This window comes from Salvelinus fontinalis, chromosome 20, assembly GCF_029448725.1.
Source record: "Salvelinus fontinalis isolate EN_2023a chromosome 20, ASM2944872v1, whole genome shotgun sequence".
NCBI classification, from domain to species: Eukaryota; Metazoa; Chordata; class Actinopteri; order Salmoniformes; family Salmonidae; genus Salvelinus; species Salvelinus fontinalis.
The window spans coordinates 3460119-3485587 of NC_074684.1; the positions used below are offsets into that span (position 1 = coordinate 3460119).

The 25469-nt window shown below is 43.6% G+C and overlaps 1 protein-coding gene across 4 annotated transcripts in view; it reads right to left on the reverse strand.

Moving 5' to 3' along the window:
* Nucleotides 1–1732: 1732 nt before the first annotated feature.
* adgb (androglobin) overlaps nucleotides 1733–25469 on the reverse strand; it is a 105968-nt gene continuing 82231 nt past the window's right edge. For all 4 annotated transcript variants that reach the window (XM_055872124.1, XM_055872123.1, XM_055872122.1 and 1 more), the window contains 11 exons: nucleotides 25287–25440; nucleotides 24853–25037; nucleotides 24467–24633; nucleotides 19364–19539; nucleotides 18062–18173; nucleotides 11245–11402; nucleotides 7853–8008; nucleotides 7637–7727; nucleotides 7379–7496; nucleotides 2535–2718; nucleotides 1733–2190 (listed from right to left, as the gene is read on the reverse strand). In XM_055872124.1, the coding sequence (XP_055728099.1) occupies nucleotides 1999–2190; nucleotides 2535–2718; nucleotides 7379–7496; nucleotides 7637–7727; nucleotides 7853–8008; nucleotides 11245–11402; nucleotides 18062–18173; nucleotides 19364–19539; nucleotides 24467–24633; nucleotides 24853–25037; nucleotides 25287–25440 (1693 nt within the window). In that variant the 3' untranslated portion in view covers nucleotides 1733–1998. The remainder of the gene's footprint in view (nucleotides 2191–2534; nucleotides 2719–7378; nucleotides 7497–7636; nucleotides 7728–7852; nucleotides 8009–11244; nucleotides 11403–18061; nucleotides 18174–19363; nucleotides 19540–24466; nucleotides 24634–24852; nucleotides 25038–25286; nucleotides 25441–25469) is intronic.

The following is a 25469-nucleotide window of genomic DNA, read 5'->3' on the forward strand; positions in this document are numbered from 1 at the left end:
ATAGTTACCCTTCCCTCACAACATATTTATATCAAATCATAAACACAACAGCTGCCGACTTACAGAACAGACGGCTTTACAATGAATACACACGTCGATGGCAATTACACTGTTATGGAATTTCATAACAAAGTACAGGTTTGCCATCGTGCTTTTCACTGAAAGAAGTCAAACAAGCTGCTGCATCTGGAGAAAGACACACTCAACATGTAGGAGTCTGCCAGGCATACAAGGGTTTTCCTGCACCTCAGTGGAAAGGGAAACAAACGGAAAATAACAATGATGATTTGAAAAGGAGAAATGAAAAGCGAGGGAGAGCGGAGGAGAAGGGAGTGAAGCAGGGAATGCTCTGTGCCTGGAACAGGGCTTAGTGGATTAGCTCCGTCATGCGGCTACGAGGGGAAATAAGGGTTGTGTTGGCTGGATGAGGCCTGACTGCCAGGCTGAACACACACACACAGTCTGGACAGCACAGGCCTATGTGAGTACACTCTCTTATTACGGTCTACCGCTAGGTAGAACACACACTGACTAACATGATACATACGTACATATGTACAACTATTGTCACACAATGTAGAGGTCTGTGGTGACCTTGCCTACAATAACGACAGAGTCATGTGGTGTTGTTGTAGGCCATAGAACGGGCCAGAATTCTCCATAAGGATGTGTGAGGTGAGCCATCTACAACCAAACAATGGAATAGCTTTGTACACCCTTGCACCGCTGACTCAACCTGCAACACACGCACATACATTTGCATGCAGGAACATGTGCACTCACACGATAATATCTTCTGGCACAAAATGTACTATTCGTTGTTGTCGACCTTGAGAATCCCATAGGATTTCGAAGGCTTTTCGATTAGAGCACTGATGAGGATTTATTAAGCATTTACACCACTAGATGGCACCATTGCCCCTTTTCTTTTTCATTTGATTTCCAATTCCTCAGCAGACAGTCACCTGACCAGGACTACACTGACTGGGCTCTCCTCTCCTCGGGACTGTTTGAATACTTTATTCCTACCTTCCCTGAAGTCATCATGAGTTGATTGGTGGAAGCAATAAGACAGCAGTTTGCTTTCACCTATTCAGTCACTTCTCTGAAGTATTGGACTATGAGCCATTGTCTACCTGTGAGAAGCTGTACCAAAGATGTTACGATTGTTGATACAGGCTTTGACTGTACCACTGTCTCTAACTCCGGGCATCAGAGCTGTGTACGCTGATGATCAACAGATAATAGTTGTAGGTCAAACATATTCTCTGTTTACTTCTACTTTGACCAAAGCTGGTTTGCCTGCCATCAACACCACCACACTACCATTGATCAGCAAGGTGGGCTTATTGGGAATGAACCAAACCAGACCGCAATACGAATGGTGCGAGGCAGTCTTAACCAACCAATCAGTCAGTCAGCCAGCCCATAAGATGTTTGGTTGAGCCCAACACTCGTGTCTTCCATTGATCGGGTGATCCGGTCAATACGGTGACCTTCGAAACTGCAGATGAATATAAAAGTAAAAACAATAATGTGTAGGTATTAAAGATGTCCCTGGCGTTCTTTAGAGGGAAGGGATCAATCATTGAGGAAATGACTGGCAACTGGGTTCTGTGCATTTTCCATTTCTGTCATTCTGATGTCTGCAATATGTTTTCTTGCAATTGGCAAGATGTTTCACTGTATAGAGGAGTTACAAGTAAGCGCCCTGAGGTTTGAGTCCTCCAGATAGCTGACGCAGTGTTTTAATGACAGACAGAAAGAACAGACAACATTGCAGCACTATCAGAATCAGACTGGAATAACAAATACATGTGAATAGTATTTAAAGAAGCACTATTTGCAATAAAATTATATTTTCTAAACACTGAAGTAAAAACAATTTAGGTGAATATTGCTCCCTATAAATATTGCTCTATATCATAACGACTGACTCAGATTGGCTGACAATCAAGGAGGAGGAGTTGGGGACAGCAATGGCGTTACCCAATGGGATCACTTCTTCTTGCTGGCACTCTTGGCCTGCTTGCTGGGTTGCTGGGCGGCGTTCTTCTCTAGCTCCACCTGCCTGGCGGCCTCCAGAGCCACCTCTTCCTCCTCCTGACGAAGAAGCTCCGCCTCCAGTAGCCGGTTTCGGAACACCTCCCGGGCCGCCAGCACCTTCTGACGCTGCACTCCCAACGCCACCTGGACAGAGAGAGGGGGAAGGGGACAAAGAAGGCGGAAGAGAGAAGGACAGAGAGAAAGACAAAGAGAGACGATCAACTGATATCCTAGCCTCACGGGCTGCTTGATCTCGCGAGTTTCCACAAATGGCGAACCGTTCACGTAAGCTCGCGAGATCAAGCGGCTCGGAGGGCTACTGATATCCCGTCCTGTCCCTTTTCCTCTCAAAGTCATAACAGTATGAATCATAGTTTTACACAGTTTGTGCAGAGTTGTTCTGTTCTCTGTGTTGTGTGTACGTGTGTGTACGTGTGTGTGCACGTACCTGTGCGTTATATGTACAACCCTGTTAACCCTGTGCTGACCTGTAGGCCGTCGTACATCTCCAGCTGGCGTCTCTTGAGCTCCCTCCTGTTAGCCTGCTCCTGCCTGCGGTGTTCCAGCACAGTGTCTCTGACCAACCTGAAGCCCTGGATCTGCTCTAAGCGCTCCCTCCGCTGGGCCTCCTCCATCACCTGGTCCTTCAGAACAGGAACCTCCCGCTGCCTCCTACACAGCAGAGCACAGCACACAGGGCAACGTGCTTAGTTAGGTAGAATATCTGGGGCCAGATGTATCAAGCGTCTCAGAGTAGGAGTGCTGATTTAGCCTCCGTTTTGCCTTTTAGATCATCATGAAAAAGATGGACAAAGGGAACCTGGGGCTGGATTCACAAAACATTACTTGTGGAAAAAACGTAAGAAGTTTCTTAAATGCAATTCCTCAAAATGTTCTTAGGAATTCGTCGTTTTCTTAGGAACTTCGTAAATATCTTTCTTAAGAACGTCACAAATATCTTATGTGGCATTGACATTAGTAACGTGCTTGAAACCAATAAATAATGTGACAGAGATGATCGGATTTAGTTATTTATCCACACATTATAGCCATCAGGCTAGCTATATCAAAAAAAAAAATGGATAACCAAGAAAAGAGATTGAAGTGAAGGTGGAGGAAATAGCAGCCAGGAAAAGGTTGCTGTTGGGGAGACTTGATAACTGTGGGGTTACTGCAAAGACCAAAAAGAAAGGATGGGCGAGAGTGGCCGAGTCTGTCTCTGCCGTCGGGGGTATGGCAAGGGACAGTGACGCCGTAAAAAAGAAGTGGTCCGACAACAAGTCGGCTGCTAAGAAGAAGGGAGATGAGAGACCATTCATGTGGACAAGCTGGAGGAGAAGGTGTCATCCATCATAGAGATGGTAGTAGAGGGACTGCACGACCGGTAAGTTAGTTAGCTACGTTAGCTAGCTAACGTGTAAAGACATTATAGCCAACATAGCTAACGACATTAACATTGGCTAAGCTAGCCATGTTCTTCTTTGCAAATTGACAAGATAGCGCCAGCTATTTAACACTTCTAGAATATTGTAATATCTTGTTAATTACTAGCTAGCTAGGTAATGAGTGTTTCATTTGTATTCTTGCTGTATTTAAATATCCGGTAGCCAACTGGGTCTGTGGCGCTCATGGTTACAAACATATCCATTCGTCTCAAGACACGGGTTTACCTGTCCTAAAGTTAAGCACATTTCCAAGGAGAAATCTTCAAGCATTATTTTCAAGAATCCCATTCCATGGGAAGAAACTTAGGAAAAACCTTAAGAACATTTCCAATAACTTTATTGAGGAATAGCAACTTTGCTTAACTTTCTTCTTAAGTCTATAGTTAAGGAAAACAGGGCAGCTAAGAAGAAATATCTTCTTAAGGTTTTGTGAATCCGGCCCTATTCTGAGACTGGTACATACGGCCCCACAATGGTCAATATGAAACAGACACATATGAAAGACATTGAAACAGAGAACATTTCCTTATCATAAGCATTTATCTGAAGTAAGACTATGATACAAGTTGAATTTGAATACTAGAAAAAGAGTAAAAAGTAGAGGGAGCAAAAGGGCTAAAGATACAGTGGGGAGGACAAGTAGAAATGGGAATGCAAGGATTAGACGAGGGAGTACAAGAACAATCAAAAGGATCATCCGAGTACACATTCCCCTCCCCTCCATAGATGAACTCATAAACTGCATATCATAGACCTTTCCTTGTCTCCTATCCCAGATCCTACACCCTCTCCCAACACACACACACACACACCCTCTGTCCCTCCCTCCCTCTGAGATGCCCATCTATCCTCATACTGCATGGAAGGATAGACGATGCACTAGGCTGGTGTAGGATGAGATGTCAGAAATAGACTGTGGGATAGTGCTGCAGAGTCGAGGCGTCTGGTCAGGGCCAGGTATGACTGAGCGTAGTATGTCTCCTGGGGCCCGGGGAGGAGAGGTGAGGTGGGTGAGGTATTTAAATGGTAGATTAGAAAAGGCTAAATATGGCTGTCTATTTCCCATACACTGAGGGGGGGGGGGGGGTGATGGGAGCTAATGGACTTAGGATGGTTAATGAACATCACCCTCTCTGTCCTCTGAGTGTGCCTGTGTGTCTGGAAGAGTGTGTGTGTGTCTGTGTCTAAAAGTGAGTGTGTGTGTGTGTGTCTGCAATTGTGTGTTTGCAGGTGTGCGTGATTCACGGCGGGTGTCTACAGCCATTAACCAGAGGAGCAGAAGGCAGCACACACACATTGGGACAAAGGGGGTGGGCTGGGGAGGGGTGAAGAGAGGGGCACTTCTCACAGGAGTGGCGGGCTTATTGGAACCCCAAAATAGCTCCTTAATTAATAAAGCCAAAATTCATCCCATTTATCATGTAGAACCAGCAGAGTAGAGAGGAGAATGGGAGAGAGAGGAGAGGATAGAGGAGATCTGTATAAACCTTGCTGTCTGTCTCGCCGACATTTGCAACATTGTTTCAATGTTCTAGCTGTCCCATAGTGATCAAGAACGTTGCCAGTCAGTATGGCAATGGAACATTTAGAATGAACTACTGCATCACGTCCATAGATACAGAACAAAAAGACTGAACGACTGGGTCGCGTCTCTGACAACCGAACTGATAGAACGAACGACCAGCCGGCTTGGGTAGCAACCCTAGATTTGTATCGGGACTATATCTCGTGGAAGGATGAAATTAATCAAATAATCAAAAAATAAAGTTTTTAATTAAAATTTGTCAAGCATTATTTAAATATGTTGGTAACCAGTTGTATAACAGTGATAATCCCCTCAAAGCCTGTGCATTCGGAAAGTATTCAGGCCGCTTGAGTTTTTCCGCATTTTGTTACGTTATAGCTATGTTTAAAAATGTATCAAATTGTTTTTTGCTCATAAATATACACACAATACCTCATAATGACAAAGCAAAAACAGGTTGAGATATTTTTGCAAATGTATTACAAATAAAAAACATTAAATATCACATTTACATAAGTATTCAGACCCTTTACTCAGTACTTTGTTGAAGCACCTTAGGCAGTGATTACAGCCTCAAGTCTTATTGGGTATGACGCTACGAGCTTGACACACCTGTATTCGTGGATTTCAGGCCAAAGAGTTCAATCTTGGTTTCATCAGACCAGAGAAACTTGTTTCTCATGGTCTGAGAGTCCTTTGCCTTGTACGGTCCGTCTGGCCACTCTACCATAAAAGCCTGATTGGTTGAGTGCTACAGAGATGGTTGTCCTTCTGGAAGGTTCTCCCATTTCCACAGAGGAACTCTTTCAGAGTGACCATCGAGTTTTTGGTCACCTCCCTGACCAAGGCCCTTCTCCCCCAATTGCTCAGTTTGGCCGGACAGCCAGCTCTAGGAAGAGTCTTGGTGGTTTCAAACTTCTTCCATTTAAGAATGATGGAGGCCACTGTGTTCTTGGGGACCTTCAATTCTGCCAAAATGTTTGGGTACCCTTCCCCAAATTTGTGCCTCGACACAATCCTGTCTCGGAGCTCCAAGGCTTGATTTTAGCTCTGACATGCACTGTCAACTGTGGGACCTTATATAGACAGGTGTGTGCCTTTCCAAATCATGTCCAATCAATTGAATTCACCACGGGTGGACTCCAATCAAGTTGTAGAAACATCTCAAGGATGAACAATGGAAACAGGATGCACCTGAGCTCAATTTCAAGTCTCATAGCAAACGGTCTGAATACTTGGTATGGTATGTTAAGGTATGGTTAAGGTAAATAAGGTATGTTTTTTTATTTTTAATATATTTGTAACATTTAAAAAATATATATGTTTTTGCTTTGTCATGATGTGGTATTGTGTGTAGACTGATGAGGGAAAACATTTACTTGATCCATTTTAGAATAAAGCTGCCACAAAACAAAATGTGGAAAAAGTCAATGGGTCTGAAAACTTTCCCAATGCACTGTGTTCAGCCGTGCCAATATATCCTCCAAACAACGGCTTCGAGGGCATTATCACTTAAATAGAGGCGTGTAATCTTGTCATGCTGTTGTTTAAAGCTCTAATGGAAGCTGGGGTTGCAACCCCAGAGAGGACCAGAAAGAAAAGCTAGCGAGGCTAAACCTGCTGATGTATGGAGACTGGGAGTGCTGCTGAGTAGGCAGGCACACACACACACACACACACACACACACTCTCTCTGAAGGAAGGAGAGCTAGTAGACGGAAGACATTCTATCCACTACTGCCTTCAGCAGAGGAAAATTAAACAGTGTCTTCGAACAAACACACTGAGTAATAGTGTCCAGGGCTCAGCTACAGATTGGAATTATCCCCTTCTCACCTTCTACCCCTGTGACTCCGGGTCAATAAAATGTGTTTCTCTATTCATGACAGAGTCCACAGAACAGCTGCATAAAAACTCCATTGATTATAACCCATTATCTATGATGAGGAAGGATAAAATGTGACATGGTGCAGATGAAAACAGCCTGTCCAGTGACAGCAGAAAATGAGCCAGGACTGTGTATCACCTCCAGACCCTGCAAAGAGGGACCTATACACTGGGCTTGTCTGGGGTTGTGAGGGGACACATCACATTACTGTGGGTTACTGAGAGAGGAAACTAGGGTCACAGAGGTGACTGGAGATGAAGGGGAGAAGAGGGCAGGACAGCTGGTTAAATGGCTTCAGTGGATTGTACTCTATGGGTCAGACCCCTTTCCCTCTTACCAAACTGGGAAAACATATCACCAAAAGCAGTAATGCAGAGGAGTGAAAAAGTGAGAGAGAGAGCGAGAGAGAGAGAAAGAGAGTGAGGGGAGGGAGGAATGGAGGAGAGTGAATTATACTGAGAGAGAGTGAGAGACCTGATGAAGGGGGTGTAGTCCATAGGTAAGTGGTGCTGGAAGGGATCTGGTTGGCTGAGGAGAGCCAGCTCCTGATTGGATGGACTCATATGAGCATCAGGAGACTGGGAGTGGATAGCTGCAGGAGAACCGGAAAAAGACACCTCACTAAACCTACTGTTCATAACAGGTGACCATTCCTTCCATCAACTGTTCTACAAAAGACTGCATAATATGAAATACTCAGAGATGTGTAGGTGAGTTTGCAGAGTGTGGTACCTGGCTCTCCACTCTCTGTCCCATCAGTGGGTGTGTGTGCATTGGCCCCACGTAGGAGTTTGTTAATGAACTGTAGTCTGGACTGGAGGGCCTGCAACACATTACAACATCCTCAATACTGTAAAATAACTATTACTATTGATTAATACTCAATCACCATGTCATGAGAGAGAGAGAAACAAAAAAAGGAGAGAGACACTATAGAGTTTGTTCTACCTTGATACACCTGCCAGGCTCAGCGGTCTCCCAGGCCTGTTTCATAGCTCTGATTTCATCCAGTCTCTCTGTGTCCTTCCTCACCTCGATTACCTCCGCATCACACTGGTCACTCACCACACGCAGCGTCCAGTAAGGCTTCGACTGATCCAGGCTCTACACACACACAGACGGATGTGAACACACACCCAAACACACACATGCACAAATAGCCTTTGTAAGCTTCAGGGGGAGGTTACAGATATCTCCCAATATCTCTTTCTTATGGCGCTATGGCCAGCCAGTCTTGCATAAAGAGAAAAGAGACACAACTCCAAGTCATGATGTATTCACCTGTCTATCTCATCCATGCACATAACGGAGGATCATTTCTCAGCTCATCTATTCACAAAATCATATCCGCTCTCCCTCTTTCAGCCCGTGCTGCATCAACGGTGCAGCAAAACAACGGCTACGTCAAAATTGAAATTTAGTCAAGGAGAGCGCTTTCAGAGAATTCTGCCTTTCAAATGGCATTGTCTTTCGTGGTTGTGACAAATAGACAGTGGAGAAAAGCAATTAAATAGGGAGCAGAGCATAGTCAGAGCTACAGCTGTAGTTAGGTCTATTAAAACAATACAGGGTTGCCTCCCGAGTGGCGCAGCGGTCGAAGGCACTGTACCGCAGTGCAAGGGGCCTCACTACAGACCTGGGTGCCCAGGCTGTGTTGCAGCCGGCTGCAACCGGGAGACCCATGAGACGGTGCACAATTGGCCCTACGTCGTCCGGGTTCAGGGAACGGTTTGGCCGGCATGTCCTTATCCAATCGCGCTTTAGCGACTCCTTGTGGCGGGCCAGGTGCATGCACGCTGACCTCGGTCGCCATGGTGTTTCCTCCGACACATTGGTGGGGGTGGCTTACGGGTTAAGCAAGCATTGTGTTAAGAAGCATTGCGGCTTGGCGGGGTCATGTTTCGGGGGACGCAAGGCTCTCGACCTTCGGCTCTCCCGAGTCCGTACAGGAGTTGCAGCAATGGGACAAGACTAACTACCAATTGGATTTCACGAAAATTGAGGAGAAAAACGGGTCAAAAGTATATATATATATATACATACATATATATATATTTACAGTACCAGTCAAAAGTTTGGACACACCGACTCATTCAAGGGTTTTTCTTTATTTTTACTATGTTCTACATTGTAGAATAATAGTGAAAACATCAAAACAATGAAATAACAAGTGTTAAATCAAATTAGATTTTAGATTCTTCAAAGTAGCCACCATTTGCCTTGATGACAGCTTTGCACACTCTTGGCATTCTCTCAACCAGCGTCACTTGGAATGCTTTTCCAACAGTCTTGAAGGAGTTCCCACATATGCTGAGCACTTGTTGGCTGCTTTTCCTTCACTCTGCGGTCCAACTCATCCCAAACCATCTCAATAGGTTGAGGTCGGGTGACTGTGGAGACCTGGTCATCTGATGCAGCACTCCATCACTCTCCTTCTTGGTCAAAAAGCCCTTACACAGCCTGGAGGTGTGTTGGGTCATTGTCATGTTAAAAACAAATAATAGTCCCACTAAGCGCAAACCAGATGGGATGGTGTATCGCTGTAGAATGCTGTGGTAGCCATGCTGGTTAAGTGTGCCTTCAATTCTAAATAAATCACAGACAGTGTCACCAGAAAAACGCCCCACACCATCACACCACCTCCTCCTCCATGCGGAGATCATTCGTTTACCTACTCTGCGTCTCACAAAGACACAGAGGTTAGAACCAAAAATAAAACATTTGGACTCATCAGACCAAAGAACAGATCTCCACCGGTCTACCGGTGTTTCTTGGCCCAAGCAAGTCCCTTCCTCCTATTGGTGTCCTTTAGCAGTGGTTTCTTCGCTGCAATTCGACCATGAAGGCCTGATTCACGCAGTCTCTTCTGAACAGTTGATGTTGAGATGTGTCTGTTACTTGAACTCTGTGAAGCCTTTATTTGGGCTGCAATTTCTGAGGGTGGTAAATCTAATGAACTTAACCTCTGCAGTAGAGGTAACTCTGGGTCCTCCTTTTCTGTGGCAGTCCTCAGGAGAGCCAGTTTCATAATTTATTTTTGATCTTTGCACTCCGGGATCTCTACTTGCACATTCATCTTCTGCACATCTATCACTCCAGTGTTTAATTGCTAAATTGTAATTATTTCACCACTATGGCCTATGTATTGCCTTACCTCCCTTATCTTACCTCATTTGCACACACGGTATATATACTTTTTCGATTGTGTTATTGACTGTATGTTTCTATATTCCATGTGTAAGTCTGTGTTGTTGTTTGCGTCGCACTGCTTTGCTTTATCTTGCCCAGGTGGCAGTTGTAAATGAGAACTTGTTCTCAACTAGCCTACCTGGTTAAATAAAGGTGAAATTAAACAAATAAAAGAATAGCGCTTGATGGTTTTTGCGACTGACTTGAAGAAACTTTCAGAGTTCTAGAAAAGTTCTGCATTGACTGACATTCATGTCTTAAAGTAATGATGGACTGTCGTTTCTCTTTGCTTATTTGAGCTGTTCTTGCCATAATATGGACTTGGTCTTTTACCACATAAGGCTATATTCTGCATACCAACCCTCCCTTGTCACAACACAACTGATTGGCTCAAATGCATTAAGGAAAGAAATTCCACAAACTAACTTTTAACAAGGCACACCTGTTAATTGAAATGCATTCCAGGTGACTACCTCATGATGGTGGTTGAGAGAATGCCAAGAGTGTACAAAGCTTTCAAGGCACTGGGTGGCTACTTTGAAAAATCTCAAATATATTTTGATTTGTTTAACACTTTTTTTTAGGTACTCCGTAATTCCATGTGTTATTTCGTAGTTTTGGTATCTTCACTATTATTCTACAATGTAGAAAAAAGTAAAAACAAAGAAAAACCCTGGAATAAGTAGGTGTGTCCAAACTTTTGCCTGGTACTGTATACCCAATACAGGGATTGAGATAATAGAATACACTTATTAGGTTAGTCAGAGGCTTTTCTCCAAAGCTACAGGTAACACAACCAATTAGTAGATGCACAACTAATACTTTGAATGCTAAAGGAACAACTAGGTTATTATCAAGTAATGTGCATATTTCGCTTTATAATGTCTATGTAAACAGCGTAGGGCAGGGGTGTCAAACTCATTCCACGGAGGGCCTAGTGTCTGCAGGTTTTTGGTTTTTCCTTTCAATAAAGCCCTAGACAACCAGGTGTGGGGAGTTCCTAACTAATTAGTGATGTTAATTCATCAATCAAGTACAAGGGAGGAGCGAAAACCCGCAGACACTCGGCCCTCGGTGGAATGAGTTTGACACCTGTGGCGTAGGGTATAATAATCAGTGGTGGTCAGCTGTCAGTTTGTAGTGTTACCTACCGTTTCCATCCTGGAGCCAGGCTTGGCTGGGGGTTTGTCCTTGTCCTTGTCACCTTTGCCCTTGCGACTGCCCTTGGGGGTAGATGACTTCTGGCCCTCGCTGCTCTGGGCTTCACCACTGACCGGAGTTGCCGGGTCCTCATGCTTCTCCCCGTGCACTATGACCAAGGACCAATGAGAAAAGAGGTCAACGATCAGATGGTCAGTAGCAGGACAGATACACGCGCTGAACCTATCAATCAAATGAAATCAATCAAATGTATTTGTATAGCTTTTATTACAAATGCATACAGTGGCTTGCGAAAGTATTCACCCTCCCTTGGCATCTTTCCCATTTTATTGCCTTACAACCTGGAATTAAAATAGATTTTTTTGTGGTGTTTGTATCATTTGATTTACACAACATGCCTACCACTTTGAAGATGCAAAAAAATGTTGAAACATACAAGAAATAAGACAAAAAAAACAGAAACTTGAGCGTGCATAACTATTCACCCCCAAAGTAAATTCTTTGTAGATCCACCTTTCGCAGCTCTGTGGAGTGTACGGCTTAAAGTGGTCCTGTGGACAGATACTCCAATCTCCGCTGTGGAGCTTTGCAGCTCCTTCAGGTTTATCTTTGGGCTCTTTGTTGCCTCTCTGATTAATGCCCTCCTTGCCTGGTCTGTGAGTTTTGGTGTGAGGTTTGTTGTGGTGCCATATTCTTTCCATTTTTTTATAATGGATTTAATGGTGCCCCGTGGGATGTTCAAAGTTTCTGATATTTTTTATAACCCAACCCTGATCTGTACTTCCCCACAACTTGACATGTTTGGAGAGCTCATTGGTCTTCATGGTGCCGCTTGCTTGGTGGTGTTGCAGACTTTGGGGCCTTTCAGAACAGGTGTATATATACTGAGATCATGTGACAGATCATGTGACACTTAGATGGCACACAGGTGGACTTTATTAACTCATAATGTGACTTCTGAAGGTAATTGGTTGCACCAGATCTTATTTAGTGGCGTCATAGCAAAGGGGGTGAATACATATGCAAACACCACTTTCAGGTTTTTATTTATTTTTTTAGAAACAAGTTTTATTTTTCATTTCACTTCACCAATTTGGACTATTTTGTTCATGTCCATTACATGAAATCCAAATAAAAATCTATTTAAATTACAGGTTTTTAATGAAACAAAATAGGAAAAACGCCAAGGGGATGAATACTTTTGTAATGCACTGTACAGTATGTCAAAAAAAGGATTCAGCAATCCAAGCCTTATAGATACATTGGTATTTTAATAACTTTTTAGTCTTGATTAGAGATTATGTGAGAGTATTCTGTGCATTATTCTGTGAGAGTATTCTGCACGTTATTCTGTGAGTTATTCTGTGAGAGTATTCTGTGAGTTATTCTGTGAGAGTATTCTGTGCATTATTCTGTGCGAGTATTCTGCACGTTATTCTGTGAGAGTAATCTGTGCATTGTGTATCTGACTTGTTGAGGTCTGTATTACAGGTTTTTACAGGTTTTTAATGAAACAAAATAGGAAAAACGCCAAGGGGATGAATACTTTTGTAATGCACTGTACAGTATGTCAAAAAAAGGATTCAGCAATCCAAGCCTTATAGATACATTGGTATTTTAATAACTTTTTAGTCTTGATTAGAGATTATGTGAGAGTATTCTGTGCATTATTCTGTGAGAGTATTCTGCACGTTATTCTGTGAGTTATTCTGTGAGAGTATTCTGTGAGTTATTCTGTGAGAGTATTCTGTGCATTATTCTGTGCGAGTATTCTGCACGTTATTCTGTGAGAGTAATCTGTGCATTGTGTATCTGACTTGTTGAGGTCTGTATTCCTGTCAAGGTCTGATGCCTTCCTGCTGTTTACACAGTGGAATCACAACACATGGCAACGATCAAGCCATTCCAAACAACATTTCCACAAGGGAACGCCATTTGTGCAATACCATAATTGCTCTGAAAAACTACCAGCGTGCATTTCCAATTCTGCTTGACGGGGCATTAAATGAAAAGCAATTATCCAGCCATTAAAATTACGCAAAATTGTGCTTTTAATCCAAAAAGTATTGTGACCAATTTAGTCATTCGCATTAGTCCGTTCACACTCTATTGACTGAAGATTAAGCGTCCATGGACACAGTGTGCGTGCTAGATGGCACTGTTGCACAGTGTTGGCTACTGCTGCCATTCTCCAAGTCCCCCTTTTCCAATAGAAATGATTGATAATCCCTCATTTTAAATTGACAACCTGTCACACGTACTGAAGGGGTTGATAGCTACAGAGCATGATGCTCACCACACCCAGTCATTGTGATCACATCTCAATACCACCAATAACATCCCTATCCTATCTGTTTTCACATATCACAGACAATAATATCAAGGAAGTGAAACCATGGCAATGGCTAGCGGTGCTGCGCCACAGACCTAGCTTGGAAATCGCCCTGTACCACATCGCATTCGGAAAGTATTCAGAACCCTTGACTTTTTCAACATTTTGTTACGCTACAGCCTTATATTAAAATGGATTAAATTGTTCCCCCCCCCCCATTATCAATCTACACATAATACCCCATAATGACAAAGCAAAAAAAGGTTTTAGAAATGTATAACACGTGTAAAACATGAATATTCAGACCCTTTACTCAGTACCTTGTTATAGCACCTTTGGCAGCGATTACAGCCTTGAGTCTTCTTGGGTATGACGCTACCGTCATTGTAAAAAATGATTTGTTCTTAACTGACTTTCCTAGTTAAAGTAAGGTTAAATAAATGTTTTTATAAAAATACAAGTTGGCACACCTGTATTTGAGGAGTTTCTCCCATTCTTCTCTGCAGATCCTCTTAAGCTCTATCAGGTTGGATGGGGAGCGTCACTGCAAAACCATTTTCAGGTCTTTCCAGAGATGTTCGATTGGGTTCAAGTCTGGGCTCTGGCTGGGCCACTCAAGGACATTGAGACTTGTCCTGAAGCCACTCCTGCGTTGTCTTGGCTGTGTGCTTAGGGTGGTTGTCCTGTTGGAAGGTGAACATTCACCGCAGTCTGAGGTCCTGAGCGCTCTTGGAGCAGGATTCATCAAGAACCTCTCTGTACTTTGCTCTGTTCATCTTTCCCTCGATCCTGACTAGTCTCCCAAACCGTTCCGCTGAAAAACATGACCACAGCATGATGCTGCCCCCACCATGCTTCACCATAGGGATTCCCTCCAGACATGACACTTGGCATTCAGGCTAAGGAAAATCTTGGTTTCATCAGACCAGAGAATCTTGTTTCTCATGGTCTGAGAGTCCTTTAGGTGCCTTTTGGCAAACTCCAAGCGGGCTGTCATGTGCCTTTTACTGAGGAGTGTCTTCTGTCTGGCCACTCTACCATAAAGACACTGATTTGTGGACTGCTACAGAGGTGGTTGTCCTTCTGGAAGGTTCTCCCATTTCGACAGAGAAATCTGGAGTTCTGTCAGAGTGACCATCGGGTCCTTGGTCACCTCCCTGACTAAAGCCCTTCTCCCCCGATTGCTCAGTTTGGCCGGTCGGCCAGCTCTAGGAAGAGTCTTGGTGGTTTCAAACTTCTTCCATTTAAGAATGATGGAGGCCATTGTGTTCTTGGGGACCTTCAACTCTGCATTACTTTTTTGGTACCCTTCCCCAGATCTGTGCCTCGACACAATCCTGTCTCGGAGCTCTTCCTTCCGTTGCTTGGTTTTAGCTCTGACATGCACTGTCAACTGTAGGACCTTATATAGACAAATATGTGCCTTGCCAAATCATGTCCAATCAATTGAATTTACCACAGGTGGACTCTAAACAAGTTGTAGAAACATCTCAAGGAGGATCAATGAAAACAGAATGCACTCGAGCTCAATTTCGAGTCTCATAGCAAAGGGTCTGAATACTTATGTAAATAAGTTATTTGTTTTTAATACATTACATTTACATTTAAGTCATTTAGCAGACGCTCTTATCCAGAGCGACTTACAAATTGGTGCATTCACCTTATGACATCCAGTGGAACAGCCACTTTACAATAGTGCATCTAAATCTTTTAAGGGGGGGGGGGGGGGTCAGAAGGATTGCTTTATCCTATCCTAGGTATTCCTTGAAGAGGTGGGGTTTCAGGTGTCTCCGGAAGGTGGTGATTGACTCCGCTGTCCTGGCGTCGTGAGGGAGTTTGTTCCACCATTGGGGTGCCAGAGCAGCGAACAGTTTTGACTGGGCTGAGCGGGAACTGTACTTCCTCAGTGGTAGGGAGGCGAGCAGGCCAGAGGTGGATGAACGCAGTGCCCTTGTTTGGGTGTAGGGCCTGATCAGAGCGTGAAGGTACTGAGGTGCCGTTCCCCTCACAGCTCCGTAGGCAAGCACCATGGTCTTGTAGCGGATGCGAGCTTCAACTGGAAGCCAGTGGAGAGAGCGGAGGAGCGGGGTGACGTGAGAGAACTTGGGAAGGTTGAACACCAGACGGGCTGCGGCGTTCTGGATGAGTTGTAGGGGTTTAATGGCACAGGCAAGCCAACAGCGAGTTGCAGTAATCCAGACGGGAGATGACAAGTGCCTGGATTAGGACCTGCGCCGCTTCCTGTGTGAGGCAGGGTCGTACTCTGCGGATGTTGTAGAGCATGAACCTACAGGAACGGGCCACCGCCTTGATGTTAGTTGTTATAATACATTTGCAAAACATTCCAAAAACCTGATTTTGCGTTGTCATTATGGGTTATTGTGTGTAGATTGATGAGGAAAACATTTTATTTGATCAATTTTAGAATAAGGCTGTAACTTAACTAAATGTGGAAAAAGGGGTCTGAACACTTTCTGAATGCACTGTATATACAGTGTGGAAGAGTTATTTGTCATCGGTGTGTACACTTATATCCAACCTGTATCCTAACGAGAAAATAAACTTTGCCCTCCTTTAAGTAAACAAGCAGTCATGTTTCAATCACATGCATCAAGCAGCCCATTTCCTAGTCATTTAACCAGGACCAAGTCAAGGAAGAACCTGCTATCATTCTCAGTGTATTGAGGTGTTGGCTGAGGGGCTTCAACGGCCAGTAGCGGCTACAAAGAGAGCATGTCGTAACCACGAGCTGTTCCCACACCGCTGAGACACAGAGTTAAACTGGGCGAAATTAATTCACTTTCCTGCTGCCAAGATATTTCCCAGGGTACCAGGGGGCAAGAAGCCAACTTAATTTGACTTCATGACCCAGTTTCACTGGCTTATTGGAAAACTAGGGGGAGGGGGGCACACACACACACCCCTGCACACACGGAAAACTCTGTAACCCAGTCATGTTTTCTACACTAACGACCAGCACTTTAAAACATTATGTCATATCTATTAGACAAATAGGACTCTCTTTTCCTTTAGAATCAATACACACATACTGCGGTAGGCATGAGAATTCACGACATGCATACAGAGTGAACCTGATTTTCTGCTGTGCAAACTAAATGGGTATAGGAGTTACTTTCCAGATTGCAAAATTGAGAAGACAAAAAGGAATTCTAATATAATTACGCAAACAATTATCTTCAGGCAATCATGCAAATCTGACTGCATTCACCTAGTCTCACCTCCCCCTCACCCCACCAATATCAATCCCTCAATTAATTTATCCGGTAAGAATGTTAACCTTTCTGAGTTTCTGTTTCTTCTTTGTGCAGCATACAAAGTCATCTGGGAGGCGGAAGTGATGACACAGGGTTATTGCCTCATTCAGAGGGTTCCCTGGGCCTCGCAAATCACATCTAGTGATTTGCTAAATCAATCCATCAATCAAATGTATTTATTAAGCCCTTCTTACATCAGCTGATGTCACAAAGTGCTGTACAGAAACCCCGCCTAAAACCCCAAACAGCAAGCAATGCAGGTGTAGAAGCACGGTGGCTAGGAAAAACTCCCTAGAAAGGCCAAAACCTAGGAAGAAACATAGAGATGAACCAGGCTATGAGGGGTGGCCAGTCCTCTTCTGGCTGTGCCGGGTGGAGATTATAACAGAACATGGCCAAGATGTTCAAATGTTCATAGATGACCAGCAGGGTCAAATAATAATAGCTATATTCATCTGCCTTTCATTAGGGATTTGATTAAAGCTCCATGGCTAGTCACAGGGAGAACAGACAGACCTGCCTGCCTGCTGCATATCTGGCACATTTCAGATGCAACATGCAAAATACGCTCGGGAAAACAAACACAGGGATGCAACATCCGATCAGGATTCAGAGGAAAACATCGGGGGCTTCTGAAATGCAATATGTAATATGGAAATGTAATTACTAACCTCGTGCATATTGGGGGCATTATCTGAATTGCAATATGAATGAATAACATGATTCCAACCCAAATAGTCAGTATATTTTAAAGTAAAGTTGAAACCTGACCCAAAATAACCCCAATATCTCTTTGGGATATTAGCCTATTGCTTCAGACAGCAGAGTAGTGTTCCTGCCCACAGATGGGGTGAAGTGACGTGACCAGAGTGTGTCACTGGCTAGTGAGTAACTGTCCGAGACAGAAGAGAAGATTCAAACTCTTTTTTTGTCTAGGACAAAATTCAAGAACACAGTACAGGTCATATCCCCCTTCATGTCATTCACTCCCGCAGATTACAAACAAATTTGTCGGTGGGACGTGGATGGCCTTTCTTAATGTCTGTGCAGAAGAGAATATTATAATTCTGAGCCTCTCATTTGCTGCTGGGCTCTCTCTGTGGCAGGATTGTGGGTATTGCGCATTTGTGATTTTCTGGTGTGTTCTCTATGGGGACTGCTGAAGGGGATTGTGCATCTATGAGTGGCTGGTGTGAGTACCTTTCATCTCGTTCCTCTCCAGGTCCCTGAGCGTATGGACGAAGGCCATCTGAGAGTTGTCGAGAGCCCAGCTCTTATGCAACACCTCCGCCACCACTATGTACCTATGGCCCTGAGAGAACGAGAGACAACAGTCATCAACAACATAAACAACAACAACACACACAAACAAGTACACCTCTGCCTGCCCTGCGCTATACACACGACCTTCAAATTCAGGGAATGCAGTCAACAATTATAGCTATAGCAGTTATAGCATTTCGGTCTGAGACGAGAGAGAAACATCATAACAACACAACCACCACAGATAAACATCAGCAGCACCTATGCCACTGTTAGCGATACAGTATGTACTGAGTCACAGAGATAGACACACAGTAAATATCACATTTCGTTCGTTTTTCCTTTGTGATGATTTAGATTCATGTATAACATAGTTCTAACAGTATACTGTTTAGAGTGGTGTAAAAGCAGTTTGCCAGTGAGCATCAATATGTTAGTGTAGGGCCCACCAGCATCTTGATCATTGACTGGGGCTCCAAGCCACTATAATCCTGATCAATACCTCTTCATTCTGATCTGTCGTACCTGAATATCACTCCATCTGATCAGAGGTTGGGCTCTCGAGTGGCGCGCCGGTCTGAGGCACTGCATCTCAGTGCTAGAGGCGTCTTTACAGACCCCGGTTCGATTCCAGGCTGTATCACAACCGGCCGTGATTGGGAGTCCCATAGGGCGGTGCACAATTGGCCCAGCGTCGTCCGGGTTTGGGTGGGGTAGGCCGTCATTGTAAATAAGAATTTGTTCTTAACTGACTCGCCTAGTTAAATAAAGGTTAAATAATATTTTTTTTAAAAGAGGTTCGCTAGTAGCTCATTAATATTGATGCTACAGGGTTGTTTTTGCTGTTGTTTGATGTAACAGAGTTGAGAGAATGCTCAATAATCTGCCTCTGAACAGAGGTTTCACCCAAAGACAGCGATGTCCATTGAAGGGTACACAGTGACTCAGATAAACAGCAACTGAGTGTGTGTGAACCAAACTATCCGATACTGTCCGTGCGAGGTCTGGCGGCAAACTCAGTCGCGACTCATAAATCAGGTCAAAATCAGAGCCTGCCTGATAGGTAGAGAGATAAGAGAGCAAACGATAACAACAAAACAACTCCCCAATACTTCTGTATCTCCACATCCAACCCTTTCCTTCCTACTTCCCCTCCTCCAGAGTGTGTGTGTGTGTGTGTGTTACAGCAGAATCTTTCATATGGGCGATGGTTGAAAGGTGAGCTGTCAGCGGTGATACCATAGTCTCCATGGGCGGCTGGGTCTGGGTGTGAGGCTGGTTCTGGGTCTGGTCGGTCAGGTGGGGAGTCTCCATGGCCATGCCTTCCTGGCCCCCTCCTCCCTGGGTAGAGCCTATCACTCTGGCCTCTTCCTGGCTCTGCTTTCCATCCGCCTGGGGGGGTCCGCAGGAGGCGGCTGTGACACGCGAAACACAATATTGACTTTCATAGAAATTCCCCAAAAAACGAAATAAGAGTAGAAAGAAAAATGTCAGTAAACTGCTTTAGACCTTTCAGACAGATGAACGTGAGAGGAAACATAGGATTGAGAGAGCAGTCTTGGAGTGTCAGGGTTTTTGCCTGTCTATGTGACAGAGTATTTTAGTGGCAATAACAAATCGGGTCAAACCAGTCAAAATGCTTATGCAGTATCTTGACTTGTGTTTGCCTTAGTCTCACAACTTGACACATCTACCTTTTGAGGGGAGTCGACCTGGTTCTTTCGCAGTATTATACACTCACGGAAAACTGTAATTGATATGGTAATTTGGGGTATTATTAAGAGTAAAAATTGTACTCTGAAATGGTTTACTGCAGTATACTGTAAATTATGGTGCATTGTGGGAAAATGTCATGGGCAGGGAAAGAATTGCTCTATTTCAAATGGTACTGTAATTCCACCCTACTGAAAACAGTACAGTATCTTTGGAGCGCCAAAAACCTTTTGACCATTTGTAGGTGCATGGTATTGTTGTTTCTGGCTCATTAACATATGTGGAGGCGTGCCTTATAAGAGGCTATATTAGATATACACATGAGTGAGGTTGCTTAAGAATTTTTATTACAATTTAACATGTAAAGGGGACAGATTGGACTGGCTGCCAGGCTTAAACATTAAATGGTTGAGCATTTTGCCCCCGTAGTCACCGCCAGTTTGGATGCCTTTGTTAAGGCCTCTAGAAGTGCAAGTCATATAAAACACCAAATGTTCATGCAGTAATGTGTAAACACTATACCTAGCATCCAAGCTGCTTGCACCAATCCCTTTTAATTACAGTAAAATACAAAACACCTCCATTCATTCATTAATTCCGATTATTTTACAGTATTGTACGGTTTGTCATAACACAGTACTTGCTTTGATACCGTATTTATTATACAGTAGACGTACAGAATTGTACTTTCCACTGAGCATGCCTGTTAATGTCAAATTCACAGCAACCCCTTTACAGTGTAAAATGTTAATATGCAGGTTAGATTGAATATTCAGTCCTTTTCAATCATTTGTCCCCTGACCAACTCACTAATAACAAATTACACAACTCTGAGAGACTCTTATCCCCTTGCCCAACCCTACAGGGAACATTCACCCTCAATTGTTGTTTACTCTCCCATCAGTAAAGTTTAAGTAGCAGAAAACAGCATTGTTGATTAATGTTGTGCCTTCCGGACTGGATCTGATTGTGATTGACAGGTTGGCTGCAGGCCTGGCTGATAGACAAGTCATTGATTCAAATCAAATCATATTTGTCACATACACATGTTTAGCAGATATTATTGCGGGTGTAGCGAAATGCTTGTGTTTCTAGCTCCAACAGTGCAGTAATATTTAACAATTCATCACAATACACACAACTTAAAAGTAAAAGAATGGAATTAAGGAATATATACAAATTAGGAGGAGCAATGTCGGAGTGGCATAGACTATTACAGCAGAATAGAATACAGTATATACATGAGATGATTAAAGCAAAAATATGTAAACATTATTAAAGTGACTAGCGTTCAATTATTAAAAGTGGCCAGTGATTTCAAGTCTACGTATATGGGACAGCAGCCTCTAAGATGCAGGGTTACCGTAACCACTTGGAAGCCACTTAGTGATGGCTATTTAACAGTCTGATGGCCTTGAGATAGAAGCTGTTTTTCAGTCTCTCGGTCTCAACTTTGATGGACCTATACTGACCTTGCCTTCAAGATGATAGCGGGGTGAACAGACAGTGGCTCAGGTGGTTGTTGTCCTTGATGATCTTTTTGGCGTTCATATGACATCGGGTGCTGTAGGTGTCCTGGAGGGAATGTAGTTTTCCCCGATGTTGCGTTGGGCAGACCGCACCACCCTCTGGAGAGCCCTGTGGTTGCGGCCGGTGCAGTTGCCATACCAGGCGGTGATACAGCACGACAGGATGCTCTCGATTGTGCATCTCTTAAAGTTTGTGAGGGTTTTAGGTGCCAAGCCAAATTTCTTCAGCTTTCTGAGGTTGAAGAGGCACTGTTGCGCCTTCTTCACCACACTGTTTGTGTGGGTGGACCATTTCAGAACGTCAGTGATGTGTACGCCGAAGAACTTGAAGCTTTCCACCTGCTCCACTGCGGTCCCGTTGATGTGGATAGGGGAGTGCTCCCTTTGCTGTTGCCTGAAGTCCACAATCAGCTCCTTTGTTTCGTCGACATTGAGTGAGAGGTTATTTTCCTGGCACCACACTCCAAGGGCCTTCACCTCCTCTCTGTAGGCTGTCTCATCATTGTTGTTAATCAGTTCTACTATTATTGTGTTGTCTGCAAACATGATGATTGAGTTGGAAGTGTGCATGCCCACGCAGTCACGGGTGAACAGGGATTACAGGACGGGGCTGAGCACACACCCTTGTGGGGCTCCAGTGTTGAGGATCAGCGAAGTGGAGATGTTGTTTTCTACCATCACAACCTGGGGGCAGCCTGTCAGGAAGTCCAGGACCCAGTCGCACAGGGCGGTGTTCAGACCCAGGGCACCGAACTTAATGATGAGCTTGAAGGGTACTATGGTGTTGAATGCTGAGTTTCTGTATGTTAACACAATCACACCATGAGTGGTTAATCATGAAACATACACCCCCGCCTTTCTTCTTCCCAGAGGGGTTGTTCCTGTCTGCGCGATATACTGAGAACCCTGCTGGCTGTATGGACGAAGACAGTATATCCGAGAGAGCCAGGGCATTTTTAAAGGCTGACAAACAGACAGACATCACCATGGCATGATGCCGCTGTGGTGTTCACAGTGTGGCCGAGAGAGAGAATAGCTGGCACTGCAGAATCTGAGCAGGAAATGCACAGTCACCATTACACTGACAACAAATGGGTAGTATCATACACTCACAAAAAGAGAATACTTTACCCACCCCTACGTATATATTTGGACAGTGATGCTAAAATGTTAAATGTGGCTCTATACTCCAGCATTTTGGATTCAAGATCAATTGTTTCATTTGCAGTGACAGTGCAGAATGTCACCTTTTATTTGAGGTTATTTCCATTAAAATCTGATTTACCATTTAGAAATGAAAGCGCTTTATAGATCTAGTCCCTCCATTTGAAGATATCATAAGATTTCCAAAGTATTTGGACAAATTTCACTTACAGTGTACCAAAGAAGTCAAAAGCGAAAGTAGTTGGTCCTATATTCCCACCACACAATTTTTTAAATGTCATCTTTATTTAACTAGGCAACTCAGTTAGGAACAAATTCTTATTTACAATGACAACCTACAGGGGAACTGTGGGTTAACTGCCTTGTTCGGGGCAGAACGACAGATTTTTACCAGCCTTTCGGTTACTGGCCCAACGCTCTAACCACTAGGCTACCTGCCACCCCCAATGACTACATCAAGCTTGTGACTCTACCAACTCGTTAGATGCATTTGTTTTGGTTGTGTTTTGGGTTGATGACTGGAGGAAATGTCTTTCTAAGTGAGTAGATGAGATGTTTCTGAAAGTTACAGAGGCTACAACAAAGCGTGCTAACCTCTTACCATTACCAATAATAGGGGGGATAAGCATTTTGATCTTTGTCCCTCTAACTTTCACACCCATCATTATTCACGATTCATTCATGATTATCCATAATCATGGTAGTATCATGTAGAAATGTTCAAACATTTTCTATTCATACTTACAATAAAAGTGACTACAAAACGACACAATACATTATTCACAATTCACAAATCACAAGCTTGATGACGTCATTGTGTGCAAGGAATATGGGACCAAATACCAAAAACATTTGACTACTTTAACCCTCAACCTACCAACATATTTTACATACATGGATCACCAACTGGGGTCATTTTGACCCCAAGAAGAAACTATTTGAAAAGCAACAATCATAGCCCAATATCACCTTAATTCTTATCAAAACATCATAAGACATATAAATGTTTTCTGAAATAAAAATTACCAAAAAAGCCTGGTATTTTAGCAAAAGTACAGTTCATTTGCATATTATGTAAAACTTCAATATAAATGTGTCCCTTCAATAACGCACAGATTTTAGTACAATCCACGTAAGTACTAAAAAGCTGAAGTAAATATCAATTCCGTATCGAGTGAGTCACTGGTACTTCCTGCTTTAGTTTTTGCTTGTAAGCAGGAATCAGGAGGATAGAATTATGGTCAGATTTGCCAAATGGAGGGCGAGGGAGAGCTTTGTACGCGTCTCTGTGTGTGGAGTAAAGGTGGTCTAGATTTTGTGTTCCTCTGGTTGCACATGTGACATGCTGGTAGAAATGAGGTCCAACGGATTTAAGTTTGCCTGCATTAAAGTCCCCGGCCACTAGGAGCTCCATTTCTGGATGAGAATTTTCTTGTTTGCTTATGGCCTTATAAGCTAAAAAGCTAAAAACCAAGTTGCAAACAACGCGAAAAAACTAACAAAATAGCACAGCTGGTTAGGAACCCGTAAAACCGCAGCCATCCCCTCCGGCGCCAATATCATTCGCCTATGATGTTGTATAGGTGGAGTTATGGTTCAATTTGCATATATGAACTTTTATTTCTAACCACGTGGAACTGCATAAACATGCTTTTAACTTTCAAACCATTTTTAAATGTTTTATCTAATGTCACACAGTGGCCCCGTTATTTATAGAAAAAAAACATCCGTACAGTAAATGACTGTGACAGACACAGTCATTTAAATACAGTACTTTGTGAACAGAATGAATACCTTTGCATGTTCTACAACATACTGAGCTAATATCTACCCTGTCAATCATGATTGCAAGTGACACAGGAAATATATGAAAATACAACGACTCCTCTAAGAAGCACTTTTGTCTTCCAGCTGACCTTAAAACAATGTTACTCACGGTTGCCAGGCTGGAAGTGGTATACCGGGATGACCACGTGGCCTTTCCCAGTGTTACTAGCCACCACTTCCTCATGGTCCAGGACGGAGAGGCGGATGTGGACATCCGGTTTGGACGTCTGGAACTGGACCGTACCGGCGTGGTCTGCGGTCACCTTCACAGAATACCTGTCGTAATATACAGAGTTTATTATTGGTAGGGTCGGAAGGTTTTCCTGACAATGTGATCTGACCAGGAAAAACTATGCCCTCAATCAATATGTGATTAGCAGAAAACATAGACAACAGGCAATTATGAATTCCTGATGAATCATATAACTGATTACAATTAAATTAGGCACCTTCCAACCTAAGTACGTATGTTTTACCCTGTCATTATTATGCTACCTGCAGATGACGTTCCTGTCATTGGGAATGTAGTAATCCCTGAATTCCTTCACAGAGAAGTTGTTGAGTGGAGCCTCTCGTGCCAGGTCAGGAAGATCACATGAGCCAATCAGACGCATCCTCCACTTGGCCCCCACGAGGGGTGTGTCAGGGGTGTGGGCCTCCGCCACAAAGGTGTATCCACGCTACAGGGAGGTGGGTATGAGGCATGAGGTTGAGTTTCTCACACACACACACAAATACATGGCACACCCACACACATATACTGCATATACAGTACTATCATAGTGCCACATTCCTACACTGTAAAACACAAAAAACTGATTTGTTTTTTATATACACATACATATGCGTTTCTATGTACAGTATAACATACGGTTTGCGTTTGTATTTGTGAGAGGTTGAATGTACAGTAGTTTGTTTAACGTTGAGACCTGGTTGTGTTTGTAGACGTGGGGCTCTACTCTCTGGAAGACTCTGGGTAGCTCTTGTCCTGTGCTGTTGTCTATGACGTGGAGCAGACAGGAGGAGACTGGGGAGTAGACCTTAGCCACGAGCAGCATTTCTTTAGGCACCAAGAACACCTCTCTGGAACACACGCACACAGTACTCACAAT